This window comes from Trachemys scripta, chromosome 4 (genome assembly GCF_013100865.1).
Source record: "Trachemys scripta elegans isolate TJP31775 chromosome 4, CAS_Tse_1.0, whole genome shotgun sequence".
Classification (NCBI taxonomy): Eukaryota; Metazoa; Chordata; order Testudines; family Emydidae; genus Trachemys; species Trachemys scripta.
This window is the reverse complement of record NC_048301.1, coordinates 43,374,859-43,395,176: the sequence shown is the minus strand read 5'-3', so window position 1 is coordinate 43,395,176 and position 20,318 is coordinate 43,374,859. Positions and strand designations below refer to the sequence as shown.

At 38.7% G+C, this 20,318-nt stretch overlaps 1 protein-coding gene across 6 annotated transcripts in view; it reads left to right on the top strand.

The window, feature by feature from the left end:
- Positions 1 to 12,369, top strand: part of MIA2 (MIA SH3 domain ER export factor 2) — a 60,000-nt gene extending 47,631 nt beyond the window's left edge. For all 6 annotated transcript variants that reach the window (XM_034768567.1, XM_034768568.1, XM_034768564.1 and 3 more), the window contains 8 exons: positions 331 to 398; positions 1,493 to 1,575; positions 2,037 to 2,165; positions 4,393 to 4,551; positions 5,986 to 6,117; positions 8,100 to 8,176; positions 8,672 to 8,903; positions 11,785 to 12,369. In XM_034768567.1, the coding sequence (XP_034624458.1) occupies positions 331 to 398; positions 1,493 to 1,575; positions 2,037 to 2,165; positions 4,393 to 4,551; positions 5,986 to 6,117; positions 8,100 to 8,176; positions 8,672 to 8,903; positions 11,785 to 11,951 (1,047 nt within the window). In that variant the 3' untranslated portion in view covers positions 11,952 to 12,369. The remainder of the gene's footprint in view (positions 1 to 330; positions 399 to 1,492; positions 1,576 to 2,036; positions 2,166 to 4,392; positions 4,552 to 5,985; positions 6,118 to 8,099; positions 8,177 to 8,671; positions 8,904 to 11,784) is intronic.
- The last annotated feature ends 7,949 nt before the right edge of the window (positions 12,370 to 20,318 follow it).

Below are 20,318 nucleotides of genomic sequence, written 5' to 3'. Positions count from 1 at the left end.
TAGTTTTAACTATTGACTTCAGTGGAACTGCTAATAACTTACACTGATTGTGAAAAATATCTAGGAGTTTCAACCTCCTCTAAGTCAGAATTTCCTAGTATGTGTTTTCTATGTGGATGGTTATTAAAAATATTTTGTTGGTGAAATCCAGTATATGTACCTTTTGCACTTTCCTAAAAAGTACGTGATAATTTCCTGTATACTTTGTAGACCTGTTTTATGTTATGAGCAACGGGCCTACAAATGATCAGTTAGAAATAATTACTGGAAATCCAGGAGGTGTACTAGTTATGAAATACTTAATTGAATAGGGTTTTTTTTTCCCTAAAGCTGACATCCCGGGCAGCGGAAAGACATCTTAATGATCTGAGAAAAGAAAATGCACACAACAGACAAAAGTAAGAATTGTACTGGATAGATTCTGAACAGTATAATTTAGCTGTAATTTTGCTCTTTCTGAAAGAGCTAGTGGAAAAGCATAAAACCATAACTGCCACAGCTACAAATGGGTGTGGATAAATTATTTTTCAGATTGTGCATGACTTAATGTGTCATGGTCATTCATGTATTTTCAGTATAATACCCTTAACTAATGAGTCCACAGGTTTGTAGGAATGCAGCTGTTAGCCCTGTTTTTCTTCCGTGTGTTAGTAATGTTCTGTGATAATGGAAAACCTTGGATGGGTGGTGGAAACATTTCTGAGTGACTGATACTTGTAGAAATGGAGAACTGTTGAGAATCTAGACTGAGCAGGAGTGATTTCTTAGCCACACTACAGTACAAATTGTGCCAGCAACAATCGGGTTGCATAATGTTAGTAGCATGGTACACCTTCAGTCTCCTCTCCATAGTTAAAATGGTAGAAGGAACATTAGTCCATCTTGGCATAGATACTGATGGAGAGAACGTTATTCTGTTTGGGTAATGAAAGAAGGGGACAAATGAAATGTAACCAGGGTTATAGTATGTGAATGTAAGATCTGGTTAAAAATATTGAAATTAAATACCTATTTTGAGAAAGATAACACCAGGAATTTGCTAAATGATCTCCTATATTAACCAGGAACATGGATTACTGAATGTTTGTACCCTTAAAATTGAGTACTGTTTACTTATTTAATAGACCATTTAAAAATACTTGAAAGGAGGTTTACAGTAACTGAGGATTATGTGATATTGGGGCTTGTAACATTTGTTCCATTTTTAATGTGTGAATTACAATTTTTACCTTTCAGTATAAAGGTAGATGAGTATTTTGAGGAATACTTAAATTGATAACTTGTTCTATGTTTGACAATTATTCTTTGTAATTTATTTCACTAGCTAATGTAATATCTTTGATACCACCTAGGAAATGGAATTCTAGATTAATTTTATATTTCAATAGAAATGTTGGTGGAGAATGATGGATTTCCAGGAAACTGGTATGATATTTTATTTATATATATAGTTAGTAACTTTTTGTTTGTTTTGTTCTTCCCGTATTTACAGATTAACTGAAATGGAATTTAGATTTGACCTTTTAGAAAAAGATCCTCATGCTCTTGATGTCCCAGTTAGACCATTTGGCAGAGGTACAGTGGAGTTTTAAAAACTCATTATTTTTTCTTTCTTTCTTTTTTTTTTTTTTTTGGATTGTTAAATACTACAGGGGTGGTGGTGGTGGTGATGTTTTGGCTTTCTCCCCCCTCCAAAACAGCATATTCATAACTGTTGTAAGCACAGCAAGCATTTGTGCATGCAAATATCACCTTAAAAAAAAAAAAAAAAAAAAAAAAAAAGCTGACCCTGAGTGAATAAATTATTCTAGATCACTTACATTTTTCTACTAGCTATTTAGTCTAAAATAAGAATTTTGAAATGCCTTTGAAATTAGACTGAAAGCATGACACATGGTGGTTTCATTCTAGAACACATAACAAAACCACCTGATTCATTTCACTTGTGACCCAAGTTTTGAATTTAAATTGTGAAAAGTAAACTACTTGCGTAGTTTTTAACACGGAATTTTAATATTTTGTTTTAACTGTTCCAGAGCATTCCCCATATGGACCCTCACCCATGGGCCGGCCTTCATCTGAAACAAGAGCTTTTCTTTCCCCGCCAACCTTATTGGAGGGCCCTTTAAGACTTTCACCTATGCTTCCAGGTGGTGGAGGAAGAGGTACAATTCTTAAATTTCAAATCATCTCTGTTCTGAATTTCATTCTCCTCTATTAATCTCTCACCTTTTTCTCTTGATGGTGACCAGCAAAAGTATTTAAAAACAGCCAATTCAATATAAAATGAAATCAAATTTTTTGCTCATTTTTAAAGCAGTTCATTATGTAATATTGGACCACTAAACTATGGTTTTACTCATTGTGGCATCACTTTCTACAGAAGTGTAGGGAAACAAGCAAACTTGGTCTCTCTTGGACAGGGATGCTGCCTAAGCCTTTTCTCCTTTACAGAGGTAGAATTCCTGCTCAATCTCGTTCCAGGATCAGCAACAAGAGTTGGTCAGTGACATCATTAGTTTCCTGAAGAGAGTGCTGCTGCTCCCAGCTCAAAGAATAGTGGTCTGAAGATGGGAAAGGGAGGGGAGTGCACCTATGCAACCAAACAGTGTGCAACAATCCTAATGGGGCTGGCAAGAAATATGTTTCTCTGGGAAGTGAGGTAGGGCTTGAAGGAAGGAGTACCTTCCTCTTCTCTCCCCCCGCCCCCCCAAATAAAATTAAAATAAAATCTGTGGCAGCCTTTGTTCAGGAGAACACCACTGTCCTACAGATGATGGGGGGGGGGGGGGGGGAGACTGACTCCCTTCACCTCTATCTCCCACAGATTCTGTGGTACTCTTTGCAAACATAAGAGAACTGGAGGAATGGGGATAAGGTGAAGTGTTGCAAGGGAGCTTAGCAGTTTGTTACAGTGCAGTGGGAGTGGAAGTTTCTGGCTCATTCTTTGCAGAAGCTGCTTCTCCAATTACAACTATTGTCGTCTGCCCCTAATGACATATTCATACCCAGCTTGCTTGGAGATGAGATCCTTCTACTTGTGAGGAGGAGGAGGAGCAGCAGATCAGCTTAGGACCCTAAATAATCAAAATTCATTTTAAAATAGCATTTTAAAATTAAAAATTGAGGCCAGCTGCACTTTAAGGTTAACAATCAAAGTTCTTAGAACTTTGAAAATGCAGACTGAAGATGGAAAGTTTGGACTTAGCTATGCCGCATTTAAAAAATCGTCTCTTAATTAGTAATTTATCATATAAATAATAGAGAAACTGGAATCTTGTATACACCTTTTCAAATTTGAAGGTATTTGTAATGTAGAGAAACAGTACAGTAGTTAACAGTTGAATGGTCTCCAGGATGATTTGGTTCTCCGTGGGGGACAGGAGGAAGGAATGAAAGTTTCAACTTGTTCACTTTAAAGTGCAATTCTGCTGTGAAAAGAGACCATGTATGCATAGTCCTGCCTATTTATTTTACTGACAGAAGTAAGTATCTACTATTCATTTCATGCTGCAGAGTGAGCAAGATATTTAAAAAAAAATTGGTAACTAAGTTCTGATTTGTATAATCTTTTTGTAATTTTGTGTAAGACAGAAAATAGCTTGACTTTCAGATTCCAGGCTGTTTGAGGTGCTGACAGTTAAGAAAAATAATTGAAACTCAAAATGACATCATGGAGTTTCATATTTGTGTCATTTTTTTCAGAGCAAAACATGCTTTTTTTTTTTTTTTTTTTTAAAGGGAAACCGACAACTTACAGGAGTATTTTATAAAAGAATAAAGTAGTTTCACCTACTACACCGCTCCTGAGTTTTCCTTCCCATTTTTTGTGGTCTTACCACACTTACAATAAAACATACTTTCCCTATTTCTTCTGAACTGTGAAACCAACTTTAAATGCTCTAATCTCGTTTGATTCTCTTCTCTTCCTACTTTTGAAAGTGTTGCTCACTAGAATGGTAGGTTAAAAAATTCAGTGAGTTCTTTTAATTTGACCATGCCCCTTTAAGCTGCAGGGGACTGACTGAAGAACTTTTAACAAGAAGGTACCAGCTTCACTGATTGGAATGATCGGAGGATTTATAATATACTTTTTAAAAAGAAGAGGAATCTGAATATATAGTCTATTCAACTTTTAAGGAATTAAGCTTTTATTTCTTTAAGCAAACCTTTTAAACGCTTTCAGTAAACATGACAACTAAGCTGATGCAGCAATTATGGTGACTCATGACAATTCACCTGGTAAATTGTCCTGCTTTAGCTATGCTTCTACCACATATTTAAAGCACTGGCACTCTGAGGTTTTTTTTCTTACTATTGACAGACAGTGAAGATTGCTGCAAAACATTATTAAAATGTTTGAATAAACTGATATCTTATTTCTTTAATAAGGATCAAGAGGAGCAGGGAACCCTGCCATGTATGAATCTGCTAATGAAAGAGGAGAATTGAGCTCTGATAGGTTATCTGATCCCCACAGAGCACCTTCAGACACTGGGTCCCTATCTCCTCCATGGGATAGAGATCATAGGATAATGCTCCCATCATCAGGTAAATATCCTGGGCCATTAGATATTTGTAAAAATGTAATGATAAGAATATTGGAAACTGATGTGTGTTCAGATACTAGCTACATTTTAAAAAGAAATTTATAGTCACTGCTTTCTACCTAACTTTGACATGTAACCCTACTTTCTGTGCACAAGGGAGAATATGCTGCAACACGTGAAGGGTATAATAGTAGGTTCATTTCCCCTTGTGCACTGGTGAGCCCCAGGAGGAGTTTAGATTTCTCCTGTAGCTCCTCTCCGGAGATGCATGGCTCTGCGATGCACCAAGCATAGGATTGTATATATAATGTATAACTGAGCATTTGGGGATTAAATTAAATGCAAATATTTTATTAGAGGCTTGTTCTAGGCATTAGAAATTCAAGCCGTGTCTAGCCTGGAAGATTCTGTGATCACTGGAGAAATGGTGAGATCTCAAGAGCTGAGAGAGCAGAAGCTGACCCATAGAGGGTATGTCTGCACTAGGAAATGGTGTTTTTTTACAAAGAGATAGTTTAACACGTTGTAAAATCCTGTATCTTTGTGAAAACACAGCTTTTTTCCTAGTGTAGATATTCAGACTGTTTAAAACATATGTGCTAAGTCATTGAAGTTAAACAGCTTTTACTTTTTAATTAAAGGAAGGCTCTGTTAGAGGTTGATTTCACCCTTGCCCCTTCAATTAAATTATTAACGCTCACAGTAAATATTCTTGATCTCCCATGTGTTCTTCAGCAAAACCAGGGACAACCAAACTTGACATTCCTGATATGTCTAAGTTACAACATAAGCATGGGAGAAATGAGGGGGACACAACCTTTCAGGCCATCTATATACATAATAAAACAGTCAAGGGCCGAAGCTCAATTTAAAAAGAAATCCAGTTTCAGGTCACCTTTTAGAACATGATATGAATATGCCTTGAATGTAGGTATTCCAGATTCAGTGAAGTAGGACAGTCTCTATAGCATGGCCTGGTACAGTACATGTTAATGTAGTCTTAAAAAAAAAATCAAACTTCATTTATATTGAACATACTGCATATTTTAAAACATATAGTAATTATTCCTGTCTTAGGCCCTGATCCAGCATGTAGGTCAACTGCTGCATCTGTCATGTTGGGTTCAATTTGCATAGTAGGATTTTTCTGGTATTGTATTCGTAAGCAACAGTTGAGATCTTATTTTAAATCTGTGGTAGAATTTGATGTTTTATTTACCAGAAGTGCAAGTAGTAAGAATGCCCTGCTGGAGACTTATCTTTATTTCTTAGTGTATAATATAGGACAATTGTCTTAAAATAAAATATCTAATTTTAGATGTTTTGTGAGACTTTAAGAAATCCAAAGAGAAACAGATAGACATCTAACTTAATTAACAAAAAACCTGAGACACTCTGCTAAATAGACTGCCTCTTGTGATTAATTGAATGGTAGGTCAGCCATATAATGATCCAACTCTCCCCCCTCGAAGACAAGAAAGATTTTATTCTAATCCTCCAAACTCAGGAAGACTTTCTGGACCAGCAGAACTACGAAGTTATAACATGCAGTCTTTTGATAAAGCAGGTAAGAATTGCTTTAATCTGCTGCCATTATGTGACTGAATGAAAGATCTTACGATTATATAATTATGTAATAAGGTACGGTAGTAGATGAACCTTTTAGTTTCCTTTTAGCCCAAACCTGTAACGAGATTCTTCTGTTCAGAAACTTATTTCAACATTTGTTAGCCCAGATCCTACTTTCCCGATTATCAGCAACGCAATCTATTCCACAGGATGGATTGTGCTCACTGAATGGTAGCTATTCAATGTTTTCTTTGTATCCTCCTCATTCAGTGTGTGGTCCTATGCCTATTTACAGCATTCAAACTCTGCACTGAATGCAACATTAATCAGTCCCTCATGGGCTTTCCTATGGGACTCATCACTGTAGCATCAAAGTTACCATAAATGTTACCACAACACTCTTGTGCGCTAAAATGTTGTTATCCCCTCTGGAAAATGGGAAACTGAGGCACAGAGCGATTAAGGCTAAAACTATCAAGTATCCACTAACTTTGGGTGCCCAAATTGAGACCTTTAGGGTCTGATTTTTTTCAGAGTACTTACTATTTTTATACCCCCTTATATGTTCAAAGCACAGGACCGACTGACTCAGTTACAGCTGTGAGTGCTCCGCACTCCTGCAAATCAGGTCTTGGATGTTTCAAGTCGAACATCCAGAAAATGAGGAACGCACCGGATATGCTTATGCTGCAGCTGGGGATGAGCCTCTCAGCCCAGGTCCAGACTTGTGGTAATGAGGTTTGCACTAGCACGCTAAAAATAATTGTATAGACCTTGCTTTGGGGTTGTGACTTGAGCTGGAGCTCGGGCTGTCAACCCCACCCTAGCTCCTAAGTTTGACAGCTTGAGCACTACCCTGCTGGTGCTCAGTAAAGATTCCCTAGGGTGCTTTAATGTAGTACTGTTTCAAGTGGTGCTGTGTTGAAGTACACTGTCTACATGGAGCAGTTAAATCACACCTCAGTAGAGTGTACCCCACTGAGTAGATGATCCAGAAAAGGACCTCGATAATCTATTTGTTGATTGAGGAAAAACTTCTCTGTGCTATGGAAGAAGCAAACCAAATATAAAGTGCAAATAGAGGTCCAGCATTACTTGCCTGGTGGCATAAGTAGCTGTCCTGGCTCACTCTTTCTTTTCATTTAAATGTTTTTTGCTCATATAAAAGGAGATGCTAAAGCAGGATTGTTCAAAAATCAATTCCCCAAGTGTGTGGTTTTCGTTTGTTTTTTATTGTAGGGAGGGCCACAGTCAGTGACAATACAATCTGTCAGATTCCCTTCTGGCATCCACTCCTCTTCTCTCCAACTCTTTTCATTTTGTTTTTGAGAACAGTTTAATTCTTATGAAAGGTGCCAGATTAATACACTGGAGATAAATTTAATCTTTGTTTACAAAATAGATCTAACACAAGTAGCAACAAGGCATTGTGGGGAAACTTACACTATGATTCTTTCTCAGCCCTGATCCAGGTTTGATATAGGGGGTGAGAGAATATTGCAGTCTCCTTGAAGATTTTGCTGAGATTGCTGCCATGTGTCTGTTGTGATGGTGGCCATCTTTGTAGGCCTTCAGACTGAAGGATAGACCACAGAAATTTAGTTGGGACAAAAGTAGCAAACCTTAGTGGTGTGGTATATACTAAGATGTATGTTCCCAAGCAAGGAAGATCATTCATGTTATAACTGAGAAATATAATATCCAGGACAAAAGTTTTTGGCCAACAGCAACTTGGAAAAACTGCAGCTACGTTGTGGTGCTAACATGGGATGTTTATCCTCTTCCTAAATGTATCTGGGCCTGAACATTATCATATCCATGATCCTTAATTGCCTCTGAGCACATATCCAACACCCCTTCCCCCCATTTTTTTTTTTTTTTTTTTGGCAAATTGTTGTTTTGCAGTCAGTTATCTTGTTTGGGGAAGAAGTGGTGGGAAAACTTATCAGTGCTACTTTACTTTGTTACTTTTCAACACAGATGGGCAAGCATCTCCAGAAAATAGTTTGAGGACAGAGCCAAGTGGAAATGGAACTAAAGACCATCCCAGTTTTAGTGTAAGTAATGGATGAACAAAAACTTGGAAAACTTATTTTCCAACAAACTTTTTTTGTGCAAGGATATTTTATTAATCTAGTTTGTTCTAACATTTTTAAGGTAAGTTTTTTTTGTATATACTAGATCAGTTATGTTCCGGTTTGTTCCTCTTTTATCACTTTAAAAAGACACACATCTGTGTATAGCTTGTGATGGCACCCACAATGTACTAGGCATGTATCCAAGCACATGTATAAGACAACACAGTCCCTGTCCCAAATTAATTGACCATCTGAAAAACTAAAAAGACAAAAGGATGTGAGGAAGGGGATACAACATATAGTGATCAGGGTGATGGCTTGTGAACACTCTTTCCCCCCCCCCCCCCCGCATTCTTTGAGATTAATGGGCAGAGCCAGGAATAGAACCCAGGCTTTGTAGCTCAGGCCTCAGAGTACAGGAGACCTCTCTTTCAGAAAGCTAATTTACCAGTTTGATTTTTTTTTTTGCTACAGAATTTCCTAAATGTGTCTGATCAATCACTTGCCTCTGAAAGTGAAGCAATTGGATCAGGGTTTGCCCCCCCACCTCTCCCTCCCGTGAGAACTCCTCTGCTGCCAGTGGATCCTAGAGGAGCTTTTATTAGAAGAGGGCCTCCTTTCCCACCTCCTCCTCCTATTGGCATGTATGGACCTCGTGAATATTTTCCAAGGGATTTTGCTGGTCTACCACATCCTTCAGGGGCAAGTATGTAATTTCTCTTTGCATTTGTTTTCTTAATTAGTTTAAATTCCCTAAAACTACCATCCTCAAGGTGTATATGTAAATTATGTTCCTGAGCTTACTGTATTTAACCAAGACCTCTTTTGGTGTTGGTACAATCTTTCTTGTTCTGGGCACCCTCTTTTCCTCTCCTCCAAATCAAGCTAAGGTGAAGGGCATGACAAAGTAGCTAATTTTTTCATAAAGATACAGTTAAGACTTCAATTTTATCCCAAATCTATCCATCCTGTTGCTCTTGTATAATGTACTACCTAAGAGATTTACAAATAGCGATTTTACAAGTTAAGGAAACTAGGCTAGAGTCTCTAGCCCATCCACTTCCCAGCAGGTGTAGAGCTGGTATAACCAGTTCCTATGCCAGCACCCCCTCAGTACAGACAGGCTGTTTGGTGGGAGGAGGGGGGGGTATTGGCAGAGTGCACTGCACTCTAACTGTTGAGGCTCCCCCTCCCTCCCTGCACTTCCCAATCAGCTGTTTTGTGGTGGGCAGGAAGCTCTGGGAGGGGGTGGAGTGGGGGCAGAGCCAGGGGTTGAGCAGTGAGCACTCCCCAGCACACTGGAAAGGAACCGTATATTCACTTCTGAAGAGCTGCATGTGGCTCTAGACCCACAGGTTGGCCATCCCTGCACTATAGTTTCCTTATCTACTTACACTAGCTCTTCACTTTTAACAATATTTACAAGCCATTAGACAGCAATGTGAACTAAATCACGTACCAGCTTTAATTTTGAACTGGAACCTATGTAAATGAAAAGTTAAATCTTCCACAACTGGATAGCTAAAATAAAAGCTAAAGGAAATAAACTGTTATCCTGTCAAGTTCTAGCCTTCTACAATACATGTGACACAGGTGCTTAGAATCTACCAAATTAAGTACAGACCAAGAATAGTAGAGAAGATCTGAAGGGATGTGGGCACTTGATAATTCAGTAAGGGCAATAGGAAAATGCCTCACCACCATGACAGGAAGGCTGAGTGCTAGTATAATGCTGCTGTTTCTGTTCCTCTATTTCCACTGCTCAGAAGACCCTGTAATGGGCAAACCACTAACTGCCCCCAGACTGAAATGAGGGCTTGCCTTTGCCTCTATTAAGACTCAACCTATTTCATTGGCCTACCTATGAAGTAGAATTGAGTATTGCTCACTGTAAGATACTAATTCTGCTTAATGCACAAGATTGTTCTGATGTGGTAGCCTCTTTGGTGACAGAACTGTGGCAGGAGAGGAGAAGCATTGTGTTTGGAATTTTGACAAGTTCTAGCCTCTGAAGGCTGGTCTACACTATACAGTAAGGTTGACATAAGTCATCTTGTGTCTACCCAATGAGGTCAGTGTCTATACTACAGCCTTCCACCACCGACAAAACTTTACCTCAACAAGAGGCATGGGGCTTAGGTCAAAGTAGTTAAGGTGATGTGGTGTCTACACAGACACTGCATCACCTTATCTTACATCGCCTGTTGGCTGTCTTGTCAATTTCACAGAAGAAAGCTGGGCAGCTAGAGCCCAGCTGTCCCCTGCTCTGGTGGCTACCCTCCCTCCAAGCCATGAAATTGATAAGCCAGCCTGGCTCCTGGCAGGGAGAAGGAGGGGGTTGAAAAGCTGGACCCTGTTCCCCTGGGGTGAGAGGCCCCAGGAAGCAGGGGAGGGAACCCCACCAGGAACCTATGGGGCAGCCAGGCTTCCAGTAGGGAGCTGAGAGACCAGCCTCTCAGCTTTCCACACTGCCAGTCTTAGGTTGGTGGAAGCACTCCTGGTGAGGACACTTACTGCCATGGCTGTATATCATAATATAGGTCAACTTACATTTCTAGTGTAGACATTCCCATAGCACATCTGTGTACTAAGGGTAAGTGGAACAGAGTTTGACCAATGCCTCTCAGAGTTATCAGGTCACTTAATACTTGCTAATAAGAGGATAGAGATCAGCTTTCCTCAAACAAGTAACTGTTAAGCTTCCATGCTCAAGCCACTATCTCACTCAAATGATCCCACATACCCCAAGCAGGCTCTGCAAAAGGCAATAAAACCTCATGATCAAATGTATTGGTGCAATTTAAAATATATGGGCCCAGGGACAGTTGTGTTGTACACATTTTATAAATTCATATACTAGCTCTGTAGGAGGGACAAGATAGTGCCAGAGCTGAGTGCAGCACAACTTTTATAGTGAGATGATGAGAGTTTGATCTTCACTTTTGACAAAAACATTTAAGGATATTTTTAAAAGGCCTTAAGGTACTATTTACTTAAGCTTTTGTTGGTAGAAAATGGGGAAAAAAAACCCTAACATCCTCAAACTTTTAAAAGGGCTGATGTGGGGCTTTATAAACAAAATCCTTAAATAATGTACTGTAATAAAGTCCCTGCTAACAACCATCACAGTTGTTCATATTCCACTGATTGTCTCCTCCAGAAACACAGGCCTTTACAAATTGAGCAAAAGGAGAACCTTGCAGAATGCCATACCTCACATACATATGACTATTTGAGATGGCAGTGGCATACACATACCTATGTTAGACCTCATTATATTGCAGTACCCTGTAATTAGATACCATTGAGAGATGTAATAAGATGGTTTGGTGCATCTTCCACCTCTCTTCCCATCCTAGACTATAGCACTGGGAATTTCTTAACACCTAGTACAAGTCTTGGGTTTTCTGGCATCACATCTTTTTGGTTGTTTACAGACAGGCCACTGTTAAGTTGTAAATTATTAAACTGCTAGAAGATTGATTGGCACAGTGAGAAGAGAGTAGCCAATACCCAGTCTGTATTTTTTGGGGTATAATGAAGCTTTAAAAATATAACTAGCTAAATACTTTAATATCTTTAAACAGTGAGAAATCCATTTCCACTGAGGCCTTTTTCTCAATATCCACCACAAAGAGCTGGATCTTTTCCACCTCCTCTGCCTTCACTTGAAAATAGGAGTGAGCCTCCTGGGTTAATTCATCAATCAAATACTCCAGCTACAGGACATCCAGAGCCACAGCAAGACACCTGATACTGTTGTCTGACATCTTGGTAATTAGCCTGCTGTACTGTTTCTATACCTGTAAAATCATCTTCAGTTAAGTAATTTTGGTTACTTAAGGGATTCTATATAAATACTTTGCTCAAATTGAAGCTTAATTGAATAATTCTCAAGATAGTGTTTTGTAAATAAGGATAAATTAAATGGCCTCCATTGTACAGTAGTCATATTTTAAATTAAGTATTTTTAATTTGAGTCACCTGTTCTGAAGGTGTACAAAACTAAACTAGAGTAACATTGAGAACTGTCCAGCTATTGTGTGTCAGCTGCATAGGAAAACTCAGCATGCTAAGAGCTGTGCTTGCTGTAGGAGCAAGACAAAATGTGAAAATAAATGTTTCAATTAATAAAATACAGTCACTAAGAACTTGTGTGGTGGTAATGTTAAGCAAACTGTTCAATTTCTGTATAAACTATTTGACTCTTCTGCAATCAACTCTTAACATGTGAACCTACTGCAATGCTTGTAGTCTCTCAAGTTTCAGTTGTTAAATTGCCCAAAACCATTCAGCTCAAATGATTTGTATTAGTTTACAATACTACACTAGACAAGTATAAATTTCACTTGAATGCAATTATGCATTTATATTGTTTAGCTTACCCATTGAGAGAAGAAAAACTGAAAGGGAAGAGGGACTTAAGCCATTCTCCATGCTTGACACTGAGTGGAGGAAAGGCAAGTGATATGTCAGTGACCTGTTACAAACATGTTTGTTAAAAGCAAGACCTGGTGCACGAAGGCAAGCTGAACTTACCATGACTGCTTTGCTTCTGTTTTGAAAAATGTGGGAGTTTTAATTATGAAATTGGTACACTTTCTCTAGTGTAAATTCCATTTACACTTAGTTTGAGAACTAAAACTGTAGGGAGAGGGGGTGGAATCCATGAGGCTAATAAGGCACCTAACTTGTTTTTAGGTACTGTTGTGAGCCACAAAAATCCCACTCAGCTGCTGCCTAATGCTGTAGGAACCTATGCTCATTCAATGTTTAAGTTTCTTCTCCCCCTGCCTTCCCCTCTCTGGGCATGCACACTGCAGCTTCCCTCTAGGCACCTGGGTGTTTATCTCCTGCCTGAGCATGCACACTACTGATTTGAGGTAAGCAGCCAGCTACCTTAGTTCTACTTACTGCTGCCAAGAGGGACTCTCAAACTAGGAAAGAGAGAGATGTTCAGCTATCTACAAGGGTGGTGGGGGGAAGAAAGGGGCAGAGGACCACCTACCGTACAATCTTTACCTTACCTGATAGGGTTAGCACACATCCCTCTCATAGGTATCTCCCACTGGTTCACATACTGGTTTTGTGGATCACACCATTGTTCCTGTGATTTTCTAGGTGCCATGCTATTAACTGTTGCAACAGCACTTCATGGTTTATACCCAAAAAGACTTTTGTAGTGACAGCTTAAGTGCACTACAGAACTGTCAGTAGTGAAGGCAGGTTCATGGGGAGGTTGGGATACATGCATTAGCAGAAACATTCAGTAGTGAACTAGTTAATACTGAAATTTTAAAATTGTCATTTCCCCCACTGCAGTAAGTGGGGCAATTCTTCCCTCCCAGGCTTATGGTTTCAGGTGGGTTACAGGCTCAGGAAGACCAGACTCAGTTCATGTTTCCATTGTTTTTGCATTCAAAGGCTGGAATTGTTTTTAAATTAAAATATTAGGACAGCTTTGCATCACTGGGTGGATTCAACAGCTCATAGAAGGCCTAAGTTACAAACAAACATTGTATTGGGGAGGGGGCACATGATGATCAAAATTCTGAGCAATCTTCCTCCATTTAATTTACCAGAAAGCCAGACTGCTCTGGCTGGATGCTTCATGAAACAAGCATGTGCAAAAAAGATTCACCAGTGCTGTATGTATACTAGGGCAGTGTGCCAGTTTGAAAAGAGTAACAACCATAGGCCCAGTAAAGGTGGTGTGAAATATGCTGGCTCCTGTGGATCTTCAGGGGCAAAGGAGACAGCAGCAATAGTAAGGAAAAGTGATCAAGTGAAAATCTAATGAGAATGGACAAAGTGGGCCTAGGACCACTTGAACATGGATTGAGCTAAATTAAAAAATTTGGTGGGATTAGTAAATGGCAAGAGGTTTCTTTAAAAACATTGCTACTATACAAGCAAGCACAGGCTGACATGATAAGGCCATAGCTAGTGTAGGCAGAGGTGCACCTCATTTCAAATGACTAGTGGTGCTTGCTTCTAATTAAGAGTAGGCAGGAACCTGCAGGTAGAGGCACTGCCTACTGTTCTAAATCAATAAAATATGTGGGTAGGGTAGTTGTCTGAATCAAGTGCTAGCAGGGCAGGATCACTTGAAATTGATTCAGTATGTTACTAGGAAGCCTCTGAAGTCTTTTAAATGTGCCCACCCTTTGTGGAACCTCTACTTGTGCTTACAGAGAGGCCTATGGCCTGGGAAAGTGGTCCTGGCTGTTGACAGTTGATAAATGAGTAATGCAGCTCACTGATGCACTTGATTGCACATGGAAGCTAGTCTTAAGAGAGGGCCACCATGTTCTATGCTGTACTGATAGTTGCTGTAGGTTAAAACAGCTATTCTTGAACCTATCCTGACATTCCAGTCCCCATGGGCTACTCTTTTTTTGCATATGTTTAAATTAGAAGACTGGACCTTAGGCTGTTCATCTACTCAATCACCTCTGTGAGCTAGAAGATGTATTTCATAGGAAGTCAGTGCTGTACCATGTAATTAAAATCATATGCAGTTGCTGCCACTATGATTGGGACTAACAATCCCTTTGGCTAGTAGTTTGTCACAGTGGGTATTCAGGAAACCTTGTATTTGAATCAAGCAATATCATCATGGGAATCACTCTTGGAGCTAAAGGTTGCCCCATCTTACATGCTTTTGAAGTGTCCCAAGGTCTAGATATGAGGAAGATGCACAGTTAGTATGACAACACCCATTTTTTCATGGTGTGTGTATCACTGCATGCATCCGATGAAGTGGCTTTTAGCCCACGAAAGCTTATGCTCAAATAAATTTGTTAGTCTCTAAGGTGCCACAAGTACTCCTCATTCTCTTGGACAATGCAAACCTCGCTTCTAGAGCAGCATAGGGAAAACTTAGTTAAGCCAAGGCAATTTGTTAGCTCAGCCTCTGGTATACTTTAAACTTTAGAAATGTATAATCTCACACAGATGCAGTTATCCCCTTCTTGCTCACCTTTGGTTAGTTATGCTGTAGCATACTGAATGTAAGCAACAACAACAACAACCAGCCAAGTGTCTATTTAAAAATGGAGTAGAGAATTAAAGTACATTTTCTCATTGTCCTTTAAAAACCTTTGATTGAAAAAAAAATCTTCAACCTTAACATACATATAAAAATTAGTAAGTAATGCTGAAGCCTGATATAGAGCTGCTACCACAACCCCTCCTTAAAAACACCAAACCCAAACACACCCATCCAAAGACCAAAAGAGCACTTAGAAAATACTCTTCTCTAATTACCAAGATCTCCCATTATACCTTCCCATCCTCTCCTCCCAGAGCTTGATACCAGCTGCAAACCCTTTACAACTCAACTCTGCTACTTCCCCCAACAGCCACATTCTTTTATATTCTGCCTTCCACCCCAAGCATCCAATCCTGACTTCGATGCATTTAAGTTGCTAAACACTATTAATCTGGAAGTTAACCACATGGAGGGTTTATGCAGGAATCATTCAGAAAATCAGTTTCTCGCAGTGTACATTAGAAAAGGGACATGCCACTTTGGAATTTTTGAAACTTTTTAGAACTCAATTCTTGTTAATTCTGAGAATGCCTGGTGTCCTACAGAAATGTCTTTTGGGCATGCTCAAGAACACCTCCACCAAAACTTCACAGGCCCCCATTTTGTCTATCCTTTATTACCTGATCAGTTTCAGAGTTCTAGCTGTGGTTACTGGCTATCATTCTACAGTAGATCCTCAGAATTATGAACACCCAGTTATGAACTGAATTTGACCAGTCAACCATACACCTCATTTGGAGCTGGAAATACACAATCAGGCAGCAGAGACAAAAAAAGCAAGTACAGTACAGTGCTGTGTTCAACTAATAAAAAGAACTTGTTTCTGTGCTTGTTTCATTTAAATTAAGATGGTTAAAAAGCAGCATTTTTCTTCTGCACAGTCAAGTTTCAAAGCTGCATTAAATCAATGTTCAGTTGTAAACTTTTGAAAGAACCATATGAACCACCTCCATTCCCGAGGGGTTCATAACTCAGATTCTACTGTACTATAAAACCAAAGGCGGGGGAGGGGGGAAGTGGAGAAAGCAGCACACTATATCAAAACTAATGAATCTGAGTTTACACCCATTGTTAAATACAAAGCCACACGCAGAGGCTATAGCTTCTGCTAACTTAATTGGTCCTAGCTTGCTAGAGCAAGTCTGCTTTTGACTATTCCGTAAGATGAACAAAAGGGGAAAATTAAAAGTATTTTTCCACTTAAAGAGATTTTCCCCAAAGTTTTGCTTGCACAACACCAGCAACTTTTTAGAAACATTTAAATCACCTCAGATTTGTATAAGGGAAGACCATACACATTAATGCCACATGGTTAATTTTAGATATTCCTGAGAAGTGAGAATTGTCCATATCCAAATTATCTGGACATTTCTGTTACAGCAAACTTGGTATCAATACCTGCTAACTAGTGACCACCACACTTTGCACAGTAGAAGAATGCAAAATCATTTTAACTCGGTTGGAGAACTTTAGAGCCCAATCTAACCCCACTGAGCTGAAGTTCCTAAAGCTTTGAGACCCAAACTTAGAGCACAGATGTTGGGTAAACCTCACTCCTTTGCAAAATCCTTAGTGGGACTTTCTGCCATCATGAAACTATTATCTTACAATACCATTCCTAGCAACCTCTGTGACTGTAGAAATATATTTTCTATAAGGGGGTAGTAGGGGAGGGAAGTCATGATTTTTAAAAAAAAATCAGATAACATTTCCAAGTTCTAGTACTTCACTTTCCCAATTTAAGACTATAAAATGGGAAGAAAGGATACTTTGCACTTTTTTAGTTTCCTCATTATTTAAAATCTGTTTCTACTGAACAGATTTTCTGAGAAGTTTCACACTTAAAACACTCACCTATGGCAAGGCAGACAAGTCCAGGGCTCCATTAATAGCCTTACTATGAGAATACAAAACACAAAACTGATGAGCAAAGAGCCTGTGATACATTTGCAACCACCCCCACATTTCAATACAATGAGCTGCCATGAGTCAAGAAAGATGAAATGTTTTCACTAACCTATTTGCTCCTCCATCAGGGTTTGAAGTCAATCCTCCCAAGGGTAAGATTTTCAAACTCTGAAACCTAAACAACTTAACAGCACAACTTTAGGCTCCTGTATACACCTACTGAATTTTTTTTTTTTGGAGGGGGGGGGGGAGTTCTAACTTACTGTATTGAACATCTAAACTTTTCATGGTTAACAATGAAGCAATTTTATTTTTCAGTGACAGCTTTTATGATACTAAAAAGTTTAATAAACAATTCTAGCCCCTATGCTGCAAACACTTTTTGTGCTTAAAATGTAAGGATACACTGAAGTCAATAACAGCAAAGTTCTGCATCAGTGTTTGCAGGATCAAAGGCTTATAAGCAAAATATTTTTGGAAAGTTAACTCTTTAGTAAGGTTCAGATAAGATACCCCACCAGTAATGGCATTTTAAACTCCCCACCCAGCATTTATAGTTTAGTTCATTATAAATTTAAATCTAAAGTTACAATAGCACAAATTTTCAAATTAATTTTATAGCAGCTCAACCTTTTTTGTTTTTTAAACAGAAAAATTCAAATTCTTCCACTTTGATACCCACACTCAGTTTATTAGATTATATTTATGAAGCTATTACTCTGATTTACACTTATGGAAACTAGGAGAGCTAGATCATGTATATTTCCCTAGCACTGTCCAAACTACAAGGTATTTTAATAACACTTTATCCACATTTCTTATTGAATTTTCCAATTTGGAGGAATCTAAGATTTGCAATATCAGTTCAGACTAATCATGTTTCCCCTAGGGTGCAACATTCCACACATGTTCAGAGATTAAATAACGATGATTACTGATCAAACATAAAGGAAGATCTGTAAAATTCAAATACAATTGTGTAAGTAGATATCCATTATCAAAATGTACTTCAACTGTACATGATTATTTTAAGTTTAAATATTCTAGCTATTTATGTACAAACCTTTAAAAAAAACACAGAGTTGGTAGGTAAGGTCCCATGAGAAGAACATCTAAGGGAAAAAGGAATTCAGGAGAGCTGGCAGTTCCCAAGGAGACAATATTAAAAGGCAAAACTGAACTATTCTCATGGAAAAGAAAGATAGGAAGAATAGTAAGAGGCCAACATGGCTCCACCAGGAGCTCTTTAATAACCTGAAAATCAAAAAGGAAACATACAAAAATGGAAACATGGTCAAACTGATATGGAGGAGTACAAAAAGAACAGCACAAATATGTAGGGACAAAATCAGAAAGGTTAAGGCACAAAATGAGTTTTATACTGGGAAAGGGACATAAAAGGCAATGAGACTTCATTCTTTAAATACATGAAGAGCAAGAGAAAGACGAAGGAAAGTGCAGGCCCTCTATGTAGGTGGGAAGGAGAGCTAATAACTGATGACATCAAGAAAGCAGAGGTGCTTCAATTCCTATTTTGCTTTAGTCTTCACTAAAAAGGTTAATAATGCCTGGATGACAAGATACTCAACACAATTACTATTGACAACCAGGGGGAAGGAATACAAGCCAAAGTAGGGGAAGAACAGGTTAAAGAATATTTAGATAAATTAGATGCATTTAAATCAGCAGGGCAAGATGAAATTCATCGTAGGGTACTTAAGGAACTAGCCAAAGCAATCTCTGAGCCAGTAGCAATAATGTCTGAGAACTCCTAGAGGACAGGAGAACTGATGGGCAACCTGATAGTCTTCCAATATGTTAAGGGCTGTTAAAGAGGATGGTCATCAATTGTTTTCCATGTCTGCAGAAGGTAGGACAAGTAGTAACTGGCTTAATCTGCAGCAAGGGAGATTTAGGTTCTATATTAGGGAAAACTTTCTAACTATAAGGGTAGTTAAGCTCTGGAATAGGCTTCCGGGGGGGGTCGTGGAGTCCCCACCACTAGAAGCTTCTAAAACAAGTTGGACAAACACCTGTCAGGGATGGTCTAGTTTTAGTTGGTCCTGCCACAGCACAAGGGGCTGGACTTGACTTCTTTCCAGTCCTACATCTCTATGACTCCAATAGTTAAGAGAAAGAACATGCATTCCTTTGCATTAGTCGAGAAAATGAACCATTTGTTCTGCTGTTCTAGGTCATTCTTACCCTTAAGTCTGGGAAATTGGTTAAAAGCAAACAAAAGGAATGGTTTAGAAAGAGAAACAATATTTGCCACTAGTTTTAAGAACAAACAAATTTGATGCAGAGTAGCACCTCTCTCTAGGGCTTACAATCTAGTCGCACAAAACACTGGATATTAACATGGTTGGGGATTTTGTTGGTTTTTTAAGCAAAAGGAACACTTATCCTCTTCATTAAGTTCTACTTGATCTTAGCTTCATCCTGGACAACTAGAGACTTTAACCTTAAATTTTAGTTAAATAATGGTAGCACCCCTTCTACTGCAAGCCGCTTTATAGGCAGTACTGGGCTTACACCCTAACTGAGTCCTGGATCTGAACCCACAATACTAGTGCTCAAAGGCAATAGAGTCATAATGACACTTGTGCATTTCTGCCTTTCATCTGATGTTACTGTAATGAAACAGGCTATAGTTCTGTTTCCCCTCTCACCTCTACTACGCACACCTAAAGCAACTTTCCTTTTCAAAAGAGGATGGGTTAAATGATTGTTTTGTAGACTTAATAAAAGAAATTAAGGAGACCCTGTAACACATGTTAGTAAGCAGCATGGTTTATATGATTAGTAGTAGTTTGTTATCCTAAACTTTCATCTTCAATAATCAGGATTAAACTAATATTTGGCACACAAGCACACTGTAAACAGCCACTTGACAGTTCTCATGGCAGAGCTAGTCACTGCTATGGTGTGGCAGTTCTTTATACCAGTTTACCAAACGTGCAATTTTCATCCACAATATGTAATTAGATTGATAAAAATAGATAAAATGTCAAACTGAAGCATTGTAGGTATTCATAATCTATTTAATAGTGGGACACTGACATGAATACTACAGTTTTCTAGAGCACATTAGATTTTGAGTTAAGCAGTTGCAACTGGTGCAGGAATTTCTCAGTCAGTCTTCTATATTCTACAATC